This window comes from Rhineura floridana, chromosome 18, assembly GCF_030035675.1.
Source record: "Rhineura floridana isolate rRhiFlo1 chromosome 18, rRhiFlo1.hap2, whole genome shotgun sequence".
In the NCBI taxonomy this organism is placed as follows: domain Eukaryota; kingdom Metazoa; phylum Chordata; class Lepidosauria; order Squamata; family Rhineuridae; genus Rhineura; species Rhineura floridana.
In genome coordinates this window covers 20,422,552-20,442,405 of record NC_084497.1, presented here as the reverse complement: position 1 = coordinate 20,442,405, position 19,854 = coordinate 20,422,552, and the positions used below count along the sequence as shown (strand labels likewise).

General features: G+C 48.8%; 1 protein-coding gene across 7 annotated transcripts in view; it reads right to left on the bottom strand.

Annotated features, from left to right (window-relative positions):
* Nucleotides 1-19,854, bottom strand: part of CASZ1 (castor zinc finger 1) — a 416,252-nt gene that overhangs the window by 22,498 nt on the left and 373,900 nt on the right. For all 7 annotated transcript variants that reach the window (XM_061602125.1, XM_061602124.1, XM_061602129.1 and 4 more), the window contains 6 exons: nt 16,389-16,479; nt 12,592-12,756; nt 8,220-8,392; nt 6,348-7,213; nt 2,336-2,477; nt 1,440-1,503 (listed from right to left, as the gene is read on the bottom strand). In XM_061602125.1, the coding sequence (XP_061458109.1) occupies nt 1,440-1,503; nt 2,336-2,477; nt 6,348-7,213; nt 8,220-8,392; nt 12,592-12,756; nt 16,389-16,479 (1,501 nt within the window). The remainder of the gene's footprint in view (nt 1-1,439; nt 1,504-2,335; nt 2,478-6,347; nt 7,214-8,219; nt 8,393-12,591; nt 12,757-16,388; nt 16,480-19,854) is intronic.

The following is a 19,854-nucleotide window of genomic DNA, read 5'->3' as shown; positions in this document are numbered from 1 at the left end:
CTTGGACTTGGCCAAGGGAAATCCAAGTTCAAGTCCTACATCAACGGTATACATGACAGGTCAGTCTTTCCTCAATCTGGTGCCCTCCAGATGTTTTGGACTACAACTCCCATCAACCTCAGCCAGCATGAATTTACTGGCACCAGGTTGACAAATGCTACCCTAGGATATTAGCAAGTCCCTACCTCTCTTTTTAAGTCCCATAGCAGTGACACTCTTCATTCACCAGTCTAATGATTGTCAACTATTTGGGAATAAGGGAAACCGCATTAAGCTGTTGGGATCAGAAGAGGGCTCAGGATCAGATTCTGGATCTTAAGCTTCCACAGAATGAGTCCTTGGTGCTCTGCAGCTACAAGTCAAGTTTTATTACAGTCAGTAAACAAAACTTGCTAAATTCTGTTTCCTTGCTTTTGAAAAATTGAAATATTCCAAACAGCCAAAATCAGTGAGCGCTTCAACAGATTTAAAGAGGAGCAGAACACACACAGCAGCACAATCCAGCTTGATCATGCACTAAAGAAACCAGAGAAATCCTGATGGGAAGGGAGAGTAAAAAGCCTTCTGAGATAGATACAGGAAGGGAGAGAGACAGCGAGAAAGATGGAGGAAGGAGAGGAAGAACATCAGACAGTCACATTGTCCTTTCCAGGAGGGTTTGTGCCCGGGCTGGATCTTGCACTCAGAGCTCAGAGGAAGAAGCAGGGATGCTTCAAAAACTTGAAATGAAACTCATCATGCAACAGGATGTTGAAGGTGGCTTTGAGGATACCCAGCCTACAGTTGGTACTGGGGGCAGAGTTAATCTAGCAAAAGAAGCATTTATCACATAAAAGGGGGAAATATATCCATTGGGTTGCACCACCACCACCACCATCACAATTGTCATAATTATCATCATCATCACCACAAAACCGTGTCTTTAAAAAAATAACTATTCCAGAGCAGTGCCGTTGGAGAGGGTGCCACTAAACGAAGCAGGGAATGGAAGATTATGGCTCAAAACTTGAGGTGTTCCCCCCCCCCCCGGCTTCCTACACTCAGGAAGACAACAACCCGCGGCCGTCACCCTTAGAAAACTTTTAAGGCAAAGAAGAATTAATAACAGGAGAAAAGAGAAGTTGTCTCATTTGGAAATTAAAAAACCAACCCTTTCGGAGGCCTCCTGCTTCCAAAGGGCTAGAAGGAGAGCCGGGCTGGGGGGGAGAGAAGATGTCAGAGGCTGCAATATATTTCTTCAGCCAGTTCATTAAATTAATTCGTAAGCAGTGGCTCTGAAATTATACCCGATGAAAAATGGTCTCAAAATTTAAATGGTACAAACTCATCTTATTAGAGGCAAAACATTAAAAAACAAACGCGTCTCCCCCTCCCTCGCCACCGCGGCTTTAATTTCTCTTGGTGGGGGGAATGAAAGGCCCTTGATGGATGGCTCTTACCTTATTCATAAGCGAGGATAAAAGAGATGAATTTGCCGAGACTGTGTGGCCATTTGATTCATTACTGGAACACACAAACCAACAGGGTTTAGTTAAGATGTGCATAGGGGGACTGCAATTAATTCTCCTTTCAAACTGGGGGCCCCTCCCCACATTCCACCTGCTGCAGAAGGACGATGAGATGGAAGCCATCCTCCCCAGTCAGCCAGGTCAAGCTGACTACACTAGCCGGGACAGTGCCTGAAGATGTGGCTGAGACGTGAAGTGGAAGAGGGACACCAAGCCTTGCACCCAGCAACCAAGCTATTGTCCTGCTCTTCACAGTCCAATGCCTTCCTCAGCAGCGCTCCTATGAAATGAGTGAAAGACGCCTTCAAGCAGACTGTGCCAACCTGGTGCCCTCCAGATGTTTTGGTCTACAACTCTAATCAACCCCAGCAAGCACAGCTGATGGGAGTTGTAGTCCAAAACATCTGGAGGGCACCAGGTTGGTAAAGGCTGCCTTAAACCTGTGGAAGCCAAGGAAGCTCATGGCCCAGCATGACGCAAGCCAACTTCCAGGCAAGTAGAAGAACTTAATGCCTGCACAGCCCAACAAAGACGCCAGATCTAGTCATATCGTTAAAAAAGGTGAAGTGGGGTTTAAATACATGAGGGCCAGGCTGGGGCCATTAAGAAGCTTAGCAAATGATGGCCTGTGGCCTGCAATGACGTACAGTTCTTTCCCAGCAGAGGGGATGGTCATGTCATCTTCACCAGTATAGTCAGACTGAGAGGCTTCAGAGAAACACCCTCCTGCCCACTCATGCTCAGCGCAGCGCAGGAAGGTTTTAGGAAATTACCATGTCGCGCTCTGTCATCTGAATGTGTCATCACAGAGTCTCCCTCTCTCTTACCCATGATCCTTCACACTCAGGTCCAGGCTGTGTTCCTGCAAGGAATCCTGGGTCACGGTGGATACAGAGCCCGGATTCTCTGTCGCCTCTTGTTTTGTCTGAGTTGGGTTAAACCGTCCAGGAGTTGTTGGCTGCCCGTTCCCTGCATTAGAGAGAGCAAAGGGAGGGACCCCCCCAATAAAGTTTTAAATAAAGTATAGGAAGTCAACTGACAAAAATAATCAACAATATCAAATAATGCACAAGCAAGTTAAAAACAACACAACCACCACAACTGTCGGGTTGGAGAGAAAAGGAAGGGTCTGGGGTTGCTGGTCAGCCTTTAGTGTCAGGTTGACGTGATTGGTTCTGACATCCACCCCAGCGTGGAAATTCTTCGAGTTATAATTATTGCAAAATTATGTCAAAGTTGTCCAGGCTACGGGCCCTTTAAAGGAGAAGGGCGGAAGGAGCAAGGGGGAGATCTAATGCTCTGCGCAAACTGTCATAACTAATTTGTGGGGCTGCCTCTTAAACGTTTATTAAAGACTCTGTTAATGCTGAGGCAATGTGGCAGCTTTAGACTGCTAGTCAAGCCCCCTTCCCATTCCCCAATCTCGACGTTGCCTTGGCGACCGCTCCAGCCTTCTCACTGAGCATGCTCAGAAGGAACATCTGCTGTGTCAGGTCTATCGAAACTGACAACCAATCAGATTGGTTCAAACTGCGTGGCTTCTTCCCCCATCGTGCGCCACCCCGACCAGGGAGTGCTGCTGCTGCTTCTCTCCCACCCACCCCCAAGTTCTTGGCTTTGTGGTTTCTTCGCCTCTCCCCAAATTACAATGGAAAACTCTGATTTTTAAAAAAATAATGAAATTGACTAAAAAAAGTAGGAAAAGGCCCATAAAGTTAAGAAAACAAGAATGAGGCACACATAGAAAGAAAAGGATTAAAAGATGGTAGGGGGAAACGTTGCTGACAGGAAGATGTCTGCTGGGCTTTCATCCACAATCCCCAGGTGACTAAAATATTAATTTACCCAGAGGCACTACAGCTGATGGTGAACTGCTTCACAGACAGCAAGTGGCATTTTATTTTAAAAAAATAAAGGAAAAACAGTTCCCTCAATGACCTCTCTTTTTTTAGGAAAATTAAATGATAAGGATAAAAAGGGTTCCCAAAAACCTTTGACGGCACTGGCACAAGACATTCTGGTGCCAGAGCCGAAGGACAAAATGGCACCCCTGCCCACCCCCCGTCCATGCACAGCAGCTGACAAGTTGGGTCTTGCTTCATCACTGCTGACAAAATAGCGTCCTCCATCACACCTGAGCAGCAGCAGAGTGGCCATAGCATTCCATGTGGCACACACAGCGCTGTCTTTCAACACTTTATTATTGCTCTTCCCCCTCCCCTGCCTGGGGCAGTCTCCTTACCCTGCCTAATAGTAGGTTTGGCTCTGCTTTTGTAGGCCTTTCTCCCTTGCCGCCAGCTACCTTTTCAGCTGGGTTTGGAAGAGCAAAGGACCAGCCAAGTGGCGCACCCCTCTCCTAAGAACATAAGAAGAGCCTGGCTGCTGGATCAGGCCAAAGGCCCATCTAGTTCAATATCCTGTTCTCTCAGTGGCCAACCAGATGACTTCAGGAGGGCATAAAGGCAAGGCCCCTCCCTCACTGTTACAAGAACATAAGAAGAGCCTAACCGCAGGATCAGGCCAAAGGCCCATCTTAGTCCATCATCCTGTCCTCACAGTTGCCAAACAGATGCCTCAGTGGGAAGCCTGAAAACAGGATCTCAGTGCATATTTCAAACAAGGACAGATAGTGAATGCAGACTCATGTGTTAGAGAAGCCTTCCTTCTGGAAAGGAGTTAAGTCATCTTGACTGAGAGGACAACGGGGATCTAACTTTCAGGACAACCAGTAAATCTGGGAAAGTTCAATTCACTCAAGTTGGGTTCATGTACATTCGCACCACCAAGAGAGCACTACAGAAGGCCCGTGATATCCGAGCTGCACCAGCTACGGTTGCAACAGGCCAGCTGTGCATCTTTGGCTTGGAATGCACCTGGCAATGGAAAGCTCCATTAGTCGCAGCAAAAGGCCTTTTAGTATCTCGCTGTGAAGTCATTGTGCTGCTGCTGCTGCTTCTCAAGGAGTCCTGTGATGTCTGGAGGAGAGAGCTGCCTGCTCTTCACATCTAGGAAGTCAAAGCATCCCAACGCAGCTGCCGTTCCCAACAGGGATCAATGGGAAATTAATCTGGGGGAACCTCTCCCCCACCCCCGAGGAATAGCAGAGTAGGGGAGAGGGAGCCCTTGGCTGAAACAGAAGCTTAAAAGGAGCTGGCAAGGATTCGGTGTTAATGTTGACATGTGGAAATGGAAGGGGACCAAGCCAGGGAGTCAGCTGGGGTAGGTCTACTTGCCAGAGGAAAGGGAGGCAAGTGATTGTCTGGCTCAGAAAGACACAGCCCTCTCTGCTTGCCTGCCAAACCTCCCTGAGAAGTCTCAACAGACTTCTCCCAAAGACCTCACTTTTTCGGCTCATTCTCTTTTCAAGTCAACCCAGCAAAATGGCTGCTTCTTGTTTTAAAGCCGTCAAATTGCCGCCCACCCCCGCCAAAGGCTACAAAAATACAGTCTCTTGGGTACTGTGATTTGGTGCTGAAAGAAGCCCTAGAACTGGCCAACCTTTTTGGTACATTCACCTCAGGTTGCCTTTCCACCATCATAGGTGAGCTCAGAACGGCTGCGTGGACCTTTTCCACCAGTCTTCTTTGTAAATAGGGCGTGTGTTGCTGAAAGTCTCCTGTATGCCTTCCTTGTCACAGGCCCTTAATGCATCGTTAAAAAGGTGGAACTCTGCAGTTGGGATTTGAGCTTGGGAGGAAGAATGGCAACAGTTTGGGAAAATAAACAGAGGGTGGCTAGCATCCAAACGGGCAATCCAAAAGAGAAGGCCAAGACCAAGATGCTGGAGAGTGGGAACTTTTATTTTTGATAAAACCCAACGCGTTTCAGCCTGTTATCTACCGGCCTTCATTAGGGGATAATAGCTTGTAAGATTCTTGACTTTTGATATTGGTACAGTACAGAAAGCGATTTGCTCGTCTTTTAATCTTACAAGCTATTATCCCCTGATGAAGGCCTGTAGATAACAGGCTGAAACGCGTTGGGTTTTATCAAAAATAAAAGTTCCCACTCTCCAACAGTTTGGGAAAGACTTTTGTGTGTTTTAAAACCAAACCTGCTTTCTATCTGGGCAGCTGATCTGGAAGTCAGGTAACATAACAAAAAGGTCTTTTCCTCTGTTTCCTTGAGCCGAGAGTCCAAACAGGTTCTTGTCTCCCTCACAACTATGTTTCAAGAAGGAGCCTCACACAACATTGTATTTCAGGCCCCCATCTGCACCCTGCATTTAAAGCAGCATCGTACCACTTTAAGCAGTCATGGCCTCCCCCAAAGAATCCTGAGAAGAACTGTCGTTTGTGAAGGGTGCCGACAGTTGTTAGGAGACCCCAGCTGCGTTCACACTGTACATTTAAAACATATCATTTCCCCCAAAGAATCCTGGGAGCTGTAGTTTGCTAAGGGTGCTGGGAACTGCAACTCTGTCAGGGGTAAATTACAATTTCCAGGATTCTTTGGGAGAAAGAATGTGCTTTAAATGTATGGTATGTATGCAGCCCTCTACTCCCCTCACAGAGCTACAATTCCCGGAGTTCTCTGGGAAGAGGGATTGATTGCTAAACCACTCTGAGAACTATAGCTCTGGGAGGAGGGTAGGGGTCTCCTAACAATTATCAGCACCTGTAACAAACTGACTGTTGAAGGTGGTATGATAATGCTTTAAATGTATAGTGCAGATGAGTCCCAAGTATCCCAACATATCCAGCGCAACGGAGCAACCCTCCTTGATACCCTTTCTTCCCCACAAGTGAAGATTCCAAATCCTGACTGGACAAATACCCTCTCGATCCGAATTCCCCAGTCAATGTCCTTGTTCAGCTAGGAGAGAGCCAAGGAACTCACCTGCCTCCACAGCTACAGAGGGCTTAAGTGCTGCTGCAGCCAACCGGGCCATCATTGGTGAAATCAACCCTTTGCTGGCAGAGATCCTCTCCATGATGGACGCCGCTGGAGTCGGTGAAGAGGTGGCTGCTGCCTCACTGGAACCTGAGATGGCCTGGGAAGGGGAGTTGGCAGATGATGCCAGGTTGGTGGTAGAAGTGCCGGTGGCAATCAAGCTAGCGGAGCTGGCAGGCAGCGGGGTGGAGACCCGGCTGGGGAGGATAGGGAAATAAGAACCCGCTGTCCCAGGAAGTGCTGTGTTGGAGAGCGCGAGGGCCAAGGGTATATTGCTCGGGAGGGCTTGGGAGAGTATTCCCGGGATCTTTGAAGCCGATGGCATATTACTGGCGGGTTTGCTGGAGGCCTGTGAGGCAGAGAGCTCTGCTGCCGAGGAGGGTGCGCCCGGGACAATCAAAGAGACGGAAGACTGCTGACTGGTGGGGGAGGCACTCAGGCTGGAGTTCTTAGAGCTCATGGCGGAGAAGTCAATGAGGTCGTCATTGCTGGATTCCTCCTGCTCATTGTCCTTGGCTCCCAGGAGGGAGGCGGGCAGGCCCAGCACGCCAGAGCTGCGGATGTGCCGGCGCTCGTGCTTGCGCTTGTGGGAGGTCATCTGGCTGGTGGAGGTGAAGGTGAAGCCGCAGCCGGGCCGGATGCAGTGGAAGTGGTTGGTGGCCTTGCTGTAGACGCAGCCCTCGTATTTGCACTCTTCATACTTGTAGAACTTCTTGAAGCCGTCCTTGGCGTAGGCGTCGTCCTTGATGTGATAGCTCTTGTGCTTCTCAATGTCACACTTGTTCTTGAAGGTGAAAGTGCAACCAGGACGTCTGAGGGAAGGAGAGAGAGAAAATGGAGGATCAGGCACAGAAGCCGATATCCTTGCACGGCATTGGGAGCAGGAGTCCACTTGGCCCCCTTGGACCAAGGGCCCTGCTGGCTTCACTGGGGTCTTCACTTTGCAATCCCACTTAACCAAACTATACAAATAACAACAACAATGACAGGTTAAGGAGAAAGCTTCCCCTGCTCTCACAGGGATATAGGAAGCTGCCTCATACAACGTCAGGCCATTGGACCATCTAACTCAGTATTGTCTACACTGACTGTCAGCAGCTCTCCAGGATTTTTGGCAGGAGTCTCTCCCAGCCCTACCAGGAGATGCTGGGGATTGAGCCCGGGGCCAGCTGCATGCAGTGCAGGTGCTCTACCCTGCCCCTTAAGTTCAAGTGATGCTACTCAAAGACAATAAGGTCTGTTATTAGGTATTTGAATTGGATAAGCCATCAGAGAATACCCAACATGAGCCATTGGCTTTAGTTTAAGGGAGATTTCTGATTTGGAACTAGATGCCCTACCCTTTTATTCTTAGCTTTACTTCTGTTTTCTCTCTTTTTAATATATGGTTTATTTTTATATTAATTAATATGCGCTCACATTTCCTCTCTGATACATTAAATCTAGATTTTTTTTAATATTTCAGAGTCTATTGGTGCAACTCAGTGGAAATAACAAAATCGCACATTTCTGTTACTCAAAGACCGGGGAATAGAAGAGGTTGCATTAGTGAATGAGCCACAGTAGCTAGGAATTTTCATATTACCCCACATCATCACAAATTGGCTGTGGGTCATCACCAAGTGATACACATCAGAGACAGAGAACCTGTGGCCCTCTGGATGTTGTTGGACTCCAACTCCCATCAGCCCCAGCCAGCATGGCTAATGGTCGGGGGTGATGGGAGTTGTAGTCCAACATCATCTGGAGGGCACCAGGCTAGAGTAGAGGCATGCTTACGGGGCAATCTGAACACTTTTTCTTTTTTGCAGAGCCCACCTGCAATGGAAGTGGGTGGTCTTCTGCCCATAGAACTGGCAGTCCACTGTGCCACAGTCCTCCGTGGCTCGGAACCGCTGGAATCCGTCGTTGATGAGCTGCGTGTTCTTCTTGTGGAAGTTTTCGTGGGTCATTACATCGGAGGTGCTGGTATAGACTTTGTTACAACCCACCTGGAGCAAATGGAGGGTAGGGAAATGAAAGAAAGAGTACTATGAGCCCATCTGAGAGAAGGAGGTGATGAAAGAGAGCAGAGATTTCATAAAGCACAGCATCTCCACCAGTAGAGATACCTTTACTTTCTAAACATCACTAACTGGCATTTGCTCAGGCTACGCTGACTGCTTACAGGAGGTGGGGGTAACAGAGACCAGAACATGGAAAGCTGCGTTGCATTGGGTCAGGCTATGTGCCAGTCTAGGCTAGTATTGCCTACTCTGACTGGCAGCAACTCTCCTGGGTCTCGGGCAGAGTGAGATCTTCCTTGTTGCCTCCAATCCCTTTAATTGGAGGCTTCAGGGACTGAACCTGGGGCGTTCTGCATGCAAAGCAGGTGCTCTACCCCTGAGCTACGGCCCTTGTCTTGAGACACAGGAAGGCAGGCAGCTGCCTTCTCCTGAGTCAGCCTGTTGGTCCATCCAGCTCATACTGGGGGCCTGACTGGTGGTGGCTCTCCAGGGTTTGACAGGAAACATTCCCAGTCCTAGCTGGGGACTGAATTGAGCTTGAGACCTTCCACCCACAGACTTCCAAAGTGGGAAGGAGGAGGAAGCAGCCTGAAAATGATGGGCTACCCTGCTTGAGGCAGAGGGGCTGGCAGGCCAGGCTGTCAACTGTTGCTGGGGATGGACCAACTGCGTCTGTTTTGGGCAAGCTGGTTTACTTACCCCAAAGCAAGGCTCTGCCGGCATGCCAGACACTTAGGGAAGGGCAAGCTGCGACAAAATCAGGTGCACATGAGTTGTGTCAGGGCCAGTATATGCTTCTGAATACCAGTTGCTGGAAACCACAGGAAGGGAGAGGGCTGTCTTGTGCTCAGGTCCTGCCTGCAGGCTCCCCTTTGGGACACGTGGATGGCCACTGCAAGAACTGGATGCTGGACTAGCTGGGCCACTGGCCTGATCCAGCTTTAGGGCTCTTCCTGTCTTCCTAAGGGGTGCAGGCTGCCCAAGGCGGTCACTTGCCAAGGCTCCTCCTTCTGCACAGCGAATGGCGAGACCGGGGGGCTTGGCCACCCAAGCAAGTTGGCCATGGGGAACAAATGCCCTGCGTCAACTTTTGTCGTCTGCTTTATAAAAAACCTGCAGGCGTGGTGTGCAATGGCGATGGAATGCTGGAGCCCAACCTCCCTCCTCAACAGTTCCTGGGCAAAGTGAGCTAATTTGCCATATTGAGTAAAATTCCAGTGGAATCTGACCATGCCATCGTGCCCAGCGAGAGCTTTCCTTCCCTCCCCACCTCCTCCTGTGCGTCGTGTGCCAATGCCTGCACCATCTCAGAAATGAAGCAAACCAAAACACCCTCTCCCCTGCAACCCCACACCCCTGGTTCAGTTCAACGAGGTAAGAACAAACCATCTGACAAAACACCCAGAGAAAAGGGGGGAGGGAGCAGAGAAGGAGAGAGAGAGAGAGAGATCCAAAGCAATTCCCGATAGAACAAGGGCCTCTTTCCACAGTGACACCTTGAAAGAAGACAGACCCAGCGTGGCGCTAAAAGGCAAAATTAAACAAAAAACTCCTCGTGAATAATTTGCAACGGGGCTCTTTGCGTTAAAGCATGAAAAATGTCCATTTGTATAAACAACTAACTGAATTTTGTCCATGCCAATTATGGACATAAAGGGGGGGAGAAAAGAGCCCTTGCGAGGCCCAAGACGCAAATACTGCTGTTTAAGAGATATTTGCTCTAGTCGGGAAATTCATCACGCTCCAGCACCTTTTCTTCTTAACATGGGCATTGCCTTCACGCAGCCGTTTTCACACCAACACATCTGTTGTTGGGCAGCAGATCCTGTTCTAGGGGTGCCCTCTCCACTTGCATGGGCTCAGCCTTTCCCAGCTTAGCCCCCTACGGATGTTGCTGGACTCCAACTCCCATCAGCCCCAGGCAGACAGGCAACAACAGTCAGGGATGATGGCAGTTGCAGCCCAGCAACATCTCAAGGGCACCAGGGCTGTGGAAGACTGAGCTAGGCCACTCCTTGCAAGCTAAAAGGGCACCACAGCAAACCCTCTTGCGGTATTTCGGGGGCGCTTGCCTGCCACTGCTTATCTTCTCCCTGAAGGGACCCAATAAACTTCTGCAGAAACCTACCTGGGCTCTGAAAAGCCCTGCACTTGGTGGGAAAGAGAGTATCCCAGGGCTAACTGCCCTCATATAGGTAAGCCTCATCCATTCTAGGGTAATGGAGGGATCTCTTCAGAAGTTGTCAACATGTGCCATCCAATGTGACAGCTCCCCTCCTGACAGCCTGATCGCTAGCCTGAACAGCAATCGGCTGACAAATTCCTGGCAGACGTCTGACCTGTCTGTAGCCAGAATCGAGGACCCTGTGGCCCTCCAGTTGGGGCTGGACCCCAACTTCCATCGTTTCCCTGACCACTGGCCATGCTGGCTGCTGGGCTAATGGAAGCCCAACAACATCTGGAGGGCCACAGCTGTTCCCCATCTCTCACATAAGGCTTCCAGAGATGGCCGGCTCTGGAAATTTCCCTACCTTCTACAGGCTGCATCATAATTCCCACAAATTCTCCTGGCAAAGAGAGAAAAAGATTGCTTCCTTCCTTCCTTTATTTTTACACTGGGCTGTTATTAATATTTGATTGGCTTAGCAGCTAGCTACAAAGGAACAAATGTGATGGTAAAGGGCAGGCGTTGTGCACAGAGGTTGTATATCAACAGACAAACGCGGCAGTTCTGATGGCCTGTTTGGCTATAGGAAGGGCACCCTGGAGAGAGACCCCCAAAGCTTGACCCTTCCTCATCTGCTACAAAGGGCCTGCCCGGATGAGTCACAGCACGGGGAGTCTAAGGAGAAAATATCAGCTCTCCAGTCCAAACTCTGCTCTTCCACACACACACACACCCAGGAAATGTTCCTGCCTTGGCACACAACAGCCATCAGTTTAGGACCGTTCATGTCAACATTCCAGTGGGAATGGGAGAAATCAAGCAATACTGATTCCAGTTGTCGGCTATGGCACTTATCAGAGTACAAAGCTCTTCAGAAAATGCTTCTTTTACCCATCTTCAGGTCGACACAAGTAGTCTAGACAGAGAAAATTCTGCCCAACTAGCTAAATGCCCACCTGGCTAAACAGGGATCTCTCATAAATCTGTGCCCATGTCCCTTAATTGGGCTTCTAGGTCAGCCTTCTCCACGGCGTGGTCCTCCAGATAATTATTTGATTTATAGCCCACCCTCCCAAAAGAGCCCAGGGAGTTAAACATATCCATAACAATATCACGAAAAATTCTATTTTTTTAAAGAATGTTTAGAATTCTAAAAAGCAATCACATTCTCTCCATCAACGATTTCAGGACTGCTGTGGACTATCTTTCAGCCATCAAATACCTGGGTAAACAGGAATGTTTTAAAATTGGACTCCCAACTCCTGTGACATGCAACTATTGGCCATGCTGGAAGGGATGATGGGGCGGGGGGGGTTATAGTTCAACAACATCTGGCTCCCTGGCACCTAAATACTCCTTCCTTAAGGCGACTTCTGCACTAAGAAGCTGCCTTATTCCAAGTCAGAGCCTTGGTCCAGCCAGCTCAGTAGCATCTGCACCAGGGGTTCCCAACTGTGGCCCATGGACCACCAATGGCTTCATTCAGGTGGTCTGCCGCACACCTGCATTAAATATTCGCACTGATTTTAATTGTCCTTTATTGCTTCTCTTATTTCTTATATTGCATTTTATTTTTCTTTATATTGCATTACAATTCGAATTCTATGGAATGCAAATTGTAACACAACAAAATGCAACGTAAGTGATACAAGAAACACAAATGCAATTAAAAATCCTACAGCATCCAGCAGTGGTCTAGTCGCTGCAACCGGCAGAAGTGGTCTGCCAAGACCTTCAGCTATTTCCAAGTGGTCCGTGGGGGCGCCCCCGGTCTACATTGACTGTCAGTGGCTCTCCAGTCTCGGCCACATCTGGAGACTGAGCCTGGGACAAAGCAGGTGCTCTGTCACTGCGCTACACTCCTTTCCTGAGGAATGCCCAGTCCTGTCTCTGCCACGCACCACCCCATGTGAAGGTTGGTGGCTCTGTTCAAAGTCCCTGCAGATGACAGCGACCCTCTAAGCGCCCCCTTCTCCACTCGATGGCAAAGGTGGCTGGACACCCAGCCCCCCCTTACCTGCATGCAATGGTAGTGTGTGCTCTTCCCATTGAGGTGGCAGCCATGATAGTATACACTGCAGTCGTCCAGGGGGCTGAAGCGCATGAAACCGTGCTGGAGAGAATTGTCCCGCTTCTTGTGCATGTTGTAGTGCCGGATCACATCTTGTTTACTTGTGAATCTCTGGGGGGGGGGTGTGAGATGGAGACACAGAGAGTGTGAGGGAGGCTAGTATTAAGGAGGAAGAGACGAAGCCATCAATTTCGGTTTTGCATTTTTCCTGTCGTAAGTCCAGCTCACCCCATTTCTGCAACTGCTTATGATTTATTGGGTTGTAACCAACTAAATTTTCCTCACAGTAGACCTACTGAAATTAATGAACCTCAGTTAGTCATGCCCATTAATTTCAAAAGGTCTACTCTGAGTAGGATTAACACTGGATACACCCCAATGTTTGCATTTTTACAAGCCATTTTCCATAATATAATGTGCTTTTGTAGGTTATTTTCATCAACATACACATTTTTGTGTGCATTTCCCCCTAAATAAACACATTTTCACACACCGTTTATTTTGGGCGTAGAACTACATTGCAAGATGATGATGATTAATTAATTAAATTTATATCCCTCCCTTCCTCCCAGGAAGTGGCAAACAAACTGTGATGTTTGAAGGAAAGCTCTCTTTTGGTTCACGTACTGCATTGGGAACAGTGACTAAGGGAGGCCCACATTAAATTGTGAACCTACTTGATTTCCTTAGCTACTACTTGAGTAGGTGCAGCAACAGGAGATGGGGAATAGTCTTTAGAGGAAGAAGCCTCCTTTTCTCTTTAATGGGCTCAGCAGCTCCACCACTACTGAAGTAATAGCAAGGCTGCTTTCACAAGTGATGACGGAAGTGTGGGAGGTTCTTTTAGGGCAGGGTTTCTTGGGCTACATACGGGCTCTGGATGTGGGGCAGGAAGCAGAAAAGAGCTGGGATGGCACCCAATGCTAGTCCTAAGAGTAGACCTGAAAGAAAAATGCAAGGACCTATCGTGGCATCATGAGTGAAACTGGCCTAGCTTAAGAAAGCAGCTTCTCATTCTTAGAGGCATCTGGATGGCAGGTCTTCACCAGACAGACAATCCACTCCGACCCAAGTACAGCCGGCACCCCAAGAGGCCTATTCCAAACTGTCAGAGGGAGGTTCTGGCCCTGTTTAGCCTGCTGGATGGGGAAGAGTGCCTGGATGCCAAGAGGAATGCCCTCTGGACACATAAAGGAAAATCTCTCCCCTCCCTGCCCCCCATTTTCCTTCCATAATAAAAATAAATCCTGATCTATTTCTGTTGCTTTTATTAAACTTTGGGATTTACACGGGAACGCCAAAGAAGAACTAAGGACTGATTTCCCCAAGGCGTTATATTACAGGAATTCCATTGCCAATCACCGTTAATTTGCGGCCACTTATTACTGAGCGCCGTTCATTATAAAAAATATATCTTGCCTGCAGGATAATTTGCATTTGCAAAAATCAGCCTAAAGCTCTATTCCCTCGTGGAATCAGCCAATTCACCCCACCCCCAACCCCGTAAACCTGGAGAGCTCCTCAGGTCCATTGCAGGAGCCTTTTTCTCTATTCAAGGCCCCCTTGTATTATTATGGCCTGTCTTGTCAGACAGACACCTCATCTTTGGTGCAGAATAGTCACTGCCCACATCCCTGCTTGGATCAATAGAAACCCACGAGCCAGCTCTGTCAGCCTTGGCAGAACTGAGCCAGTTTCCTGTGCTGCGGTTGAAACTGTTCCTCTGGGGCTGGTGGGTGCCAGGGCAGAAATCAAGATTCAGCTGCAGGCAATTCCTGGGAATCCCTTGCACGCTCCCCCCCCCCCCCATGTGCAGAGGCCCTAACCACAGAAACAGCAGTGTCACTCTCTCAGACTGGAGTGCAGGGTAAACAAACACAGCATGTGACTGGGAATCTGGCCTGACAAGCCTGCCCTGGCACCTCTCCCAGCAATTGCAGCCTGACTTCTGCCCCTTCCTCGATGTCAACCTCCTCCTCCTTCGCTGTTCAACCATCCCTTCCCGAAACTAAACTGCAGGCGCAGGACTACTGCTTCTCGCTGGTTGTTTTGCTTCAGCAGCTACTGAGACATCACTTGGCCAGCTAGGCTACAGGCTGACTTGTCATCAGCACTCCCCTGTTTGATGGTACAGTTCCTACCAGGGAGACCAGAATTCAGACTCTTCAAGCAGTGTCCGCCGGCTAAGATTTCTACTCATCTTGGGTTGTCATGGGAAGGAAGCTAGGGTGGTGCTTGTATATAGGATGTCATCCGATGACAAGGTTGCCTTGTAGGGAGAAATGCAACTATCCCTGTCCTATATGGTGAAGTCCCCCGTCCCTTTTTATTTTATTTTTTTGGTGCGAGTAGAGTGCCCGGTTTCGCGAGTGCCTTTGATGCATACTGAGATCATAGGCCAATTCCTGTGACAGTCTGACACTGCAGCATTTGCCACACCCCGCCTGGCCGGTATGCAACCACCACTGTATACAGGATTAAGGGTGGGATTCTTTCTTCTTTCCCACACTGCTGCAGGTGCTTGAAAAACTATCCCTGCCATGGGGTGCAACAAGTGTTTAATCCTCCAAGCGGCAGCAGCATTCCAACCAGCTGGCTGCTGGCAGGGAGCTGCCGTGTTCAGATTTTTCAAAAAGGGTTTGCCAGTACGCAAATGGTTGTGCGAATGAATCCCCACGATCCCCCACTTCTGGCTGAATCCTACGATTCACCACCAAGTCTCCAAGGGTTCCCAGGGCAGAGCTGGCGGGCACCTCAACACCCTCACAAGAGGGCCCATCTCCCATCCGAAACTCCTGGGAGAAAGCCAATTTGGGTGGCTTTGTCACAGAACTGCTACGTTACATGGAAACATAGGAAGCGGCCTTAGTCAGACCACTGGCCCACCTACTGGCCTACCTGGAGACGCCATTGGGAATTGGACCTGTGACCTTCTGCACACAAGGCAGGTGCTCTGCCACTGAGCGACGGCCCTTCCCTTTAAAAATATTAATACCGGCCTAATGAAACAATCCTGACCCCAAGGGGGAAACTACTCCTGTGTAAAGTGATGCTGGTGATCCTATCCAACACTGAATGTATGGAAGTAGGAAGCTGCCTTATACCAAGTCTAACTGTTGGTCCACCTAAACACAGTATTTGTCTACTCACCATCCTGGTGACCACCAAATGCTTTGGACTGCATCTCCCGTCAGCCCCAGCTAGCGAGGCCAATGATCACGGATGGTAGCCCAAAATATCTGAAGGGCACCAGTTGGGGAAAGCTGGCCAACTCTGACTGGCAGCTGCTCTCCCGGGTTTTGACCAGAGAAAGGCCTTCCTCTGCTGTTGGGATCCTAATAAAGGGAGACGCCAGGGACCGACCCTTTGACACGGGTTCTGCCATTCAGCTGTGCCCCGTCCCACAAGATCTCTGTTCAAAAAGTCTTTCCGAGCCCTGCCGATGATGACTATTTTACCCGGACTGAACAGGGGCCCTTCTTTATGCAAAGCAGGCACTCTACCAGTCGCTGCCTTTTGCTGAGTCAGACCACCAGTCCACATAGCTGAAGACTGTCTATCCTGACCGGCATTGGTCTCCAAAGACTCGAGAAAAGCCTCCTCCTAACCTTGCTGTTTCAGAGCCTTTGAAAGGGAGATGCCTGGAACCGAACTTCCTCCTACACCGAGGCCTGTCAAGGAGCTCAAGACCGGCTCTGCACCCCCTCCCACCTCCCCCCACTTTTCTTTCATTTCAGTTTTACCTGATAGTTGCACTCCGGGTCAAGGCAGTGATAATGCTCTCGGTATTGGTATGCACAGTGAATGTGTCCGCAGTGCTGGCTTCCAGAAAATCTGAAAGCGAGAAAGAAAGAACAAATGGTGAAGGAAAGTGTGAGTGACCTGGGAGTAATTAAAAAGAAAAAAAGAAATTCAAGACCCCTCCCTCTACCAACTTGGTTATATAGGTGCTGATTTAAGTTGGGTTCACATTTTGTGGCGCTGGCATGCAACGATGCTGTGCTCCATGTTGAGAAGCTGACATGAAATGGGGACTAGCAAATCCTGTTGTCTATATGCTGCCTCAGAGACAGTGGCCACGTTTGCACATAACGCTACGCCACGGTTAACATAAACCAAGTTTTAAAAACCATCAAACTGTGGCTTATGAGCATGGCTTGTTCGTGGTTCGTAAACCATGGCTAAAACATCAGGCTGGGTTTGGATTATCAAACTAGACCATGGCTTATAAACCATAGCACAGCATTGATGTGTGAACCAGCCCAGTATTCTGCTGAATACCAGTTGCTGGGAACAACAGCGTGAGGGGGCAGCTGCCTTCGTGTCCTGCTTGGGCTTCCCACTGGGACACCTGGTTGGCCACGGTACAAAACAGGCCGCTGGACCCCATGAGCCTTCGGTCTGATCCAGCAGGGCTCTTCCGACGTGGTTAAGGAGGGGGCACTTCACCTAACCCTTGAAAGTGACGCATATGGATTGTGAGAACCTCCAGATTCAGGAAAAAGTGATGCCTGGAGTTTTGTCTCCCCCACCCCTCCACCCCGGTCTCTTCCGTGTTTCTCCCCTGCCCTCAATCCTTCCACCTAAGAAGAAAGAGCAGATTCTAGAGGCAATGCCCGGACACAGCCAAAGCGTCTAGGTGGAAGAAGGCACAACTAACTGCAGAGAAAAAGCAGAGGGGCAGAGAGGAATTGTGGGGAGGGGGGCTGCAAAGCCCCCCTGCCAAAGCCAGTGAGGGATGGAGCACCAGTTGGGAATTAGAAACCTTCATAACTGGGGGGGAAATGAAAAGAAAGAGAAAATAAATCTGAGCCTTTTGGGGTCAGAGAGAAGAAGATGAACTCTCCCTGTGGGATCTTCTCTAGCCGTTCGGAGAAATCATGGCTGGCAGTTTACATGGAGTAAGTCCGACTCAAGAGCAGACAACGCACTGAAATGAATGGGCTTAAGTTAGTCGTGTCCATTAATTTCAATGAGTCTATTCTAAATAGGACTAACATTAGGCACAACCCGCTGGCTTTGGAGAATAAAGGGTTCACGGTTCTTAGTCTGAAAATGAGTTTATGCTCTGTTCATTATTAGCAACAACAACCTCATCTGAATTCTGAAACTGGGAATCCCAAACTCTGTGCTCAGAATATAACACACAAATTGAACTTGCCTACCCAGCTCCCTTGTTCCAGATTTTTCAAATCTTATTTAGTTTTAAAGATTTTCTCAAACAGACTTCTAGAAACATTTTTTTAAAACAAAAGTAATAATTAAGATGTTTCTGGAACATCCGGAGGGGACAAGGCTGTTCTAGAAACTGTGGTGAGGAAGGGGAACGGAGTGAGAGCAAAGGTGTGGAAATGTTTTCCAAAATTTCCTCTGTGTTCTTAAGGGCCAGAAGTTGGCTTTTTAAAAATCCACATGGTGAAACGTGAGATATACAGGATGCTAGAGTTTGTAAAAGTAGATGCTGCACTTGCACGGCAAACCCACAGAATGCACCATTGTCTGGGTGAGACACGAAACTGACACATTGCTCAGGACATTACAGAAACCACAGCAAGGTGCTCTATATGGTGTGGGTGTGGGAGTGTGTCCTCAATCGCTGTCTGGAGGCTTGGCTGGTGCAAAATGTGGAGCTGGCTTCCTGCAGTGAGTGGCTGTCCACAGAAGCTCTGTGGAACTACCAAGTGGTTACAGGAAATGGCCGTAAGATTTCAATTTTTTTACATTATATCCCTCCTGAAGGAGCCCAGAGCAGCAAACATAAACAAAGCAATTTGACAAGAAAAAGAAAAGCATACTAAAAACAGTTAAAAACCTCCCAAAAACACAATTACAATTAAAAAAATCTAAAACACAGTTTAAAATATTCTAAGACACGGTTAAAAACATTCTAAAACACAGTAAAAAAAATCATTTTAATTAAATTGGGGGGGGGCAAGCTGCCATCTCTGTTGGAACTCTAAACCCGGCCATAGCTCAGTGGTTAGCGCATCTGCGTTGCATGCAGAAGGTCCCAGGTTCAATCCCCAAAGGCATCTCCAGGTAGGGCTGGGAGAGACTCCGTCTGAAACCCTAGAGGGCTGCTGCCAGTCAGTGTAGGCAATACAGAGCTAGATGGACTACTGGTCTGACTCAGTATATAGCAGCTTTCTCTGTTCCTCCCATTTTAGGTGCGTGCACACGCATGGGTAGCCAGCCAGATGAGTGACTAAGAAATCGAATAAATAAAAACATCCGAACATGCAATATGAAATATGGCATCGTGTGCTGGGCTTCTGGCCCTGGGAGAAGTAGAGGAAGGATTAGGGGCAGCACAGACGAAAGACAGGGAAGAGAGACAGAGGCTCAGCAGGCCAGTTCAGAGAAGCATGGCTGGGCTGCTGTGGTCCTCGATGAAGAAGGGAGTGAAGACCTAACAACTGACGATACAACAAGGGCTTGCAGGAACCAACAATCGGGAGAATGAATTGTATCGAGCGTATTGCAGAGCAATTTAAAAGGGGACTCCAATGGGGAAACACCCAGAGCTAAATCGCCATCTGCTCCAAGGTTCCAAACGCCATGTGGCACTATATTCCTTGAGAGAGACCCCTGGGATGGGCATCAAAAAGGAGCCATGAACTGAGGGGGAAACCGAGGCTTTGGCCCAGGGGAGGGATGGCGGGGGGGCAGAGAGTTAAGGACGGGGGTTTTCAAGTGGAAGGGAGCAAAAGAAGGGAATGGTGGCAGCAGCAAAAAGGCATTTGTGAAGCGCAAGGAGGAAGAGGAGGTCAATGGCAGAGGCAGAGGGCCTCCAAGAGATGGAAAGGGGGCATAACGGACAGAAGAAATGGGCACTGCTAAACAATTAAATTGTTCCTTTGCCACAGCATGTGCAGAGAAAGCAGACATGCCACAAGCAGACATGCCTCTCCCACGGGAGGAAGAACTGCAAGAAATGAAGAACGCGCCAAAGTAGCTGATTGAGAAACCTGAGTAGCAGCAGAGAGATAAACAGAGAAAAAGAAAAAGAGATTTGGCCTTTGGCAGCAAGGGCACACAGGTTTTTGTCCAGATTCCAAAACAGCACGGCAGATTCCTGAGAGATGCAGAAGAGGCATGGCTAGAATTGCCACCCAGGCTGCCCCTCCTCTTCAAAAATCTTTGCCTCTGAACCAGGGTAACAATCAGGGCTTGACCCAAGGAATCTCAGAAGCCCCTCGTTCTACCAGG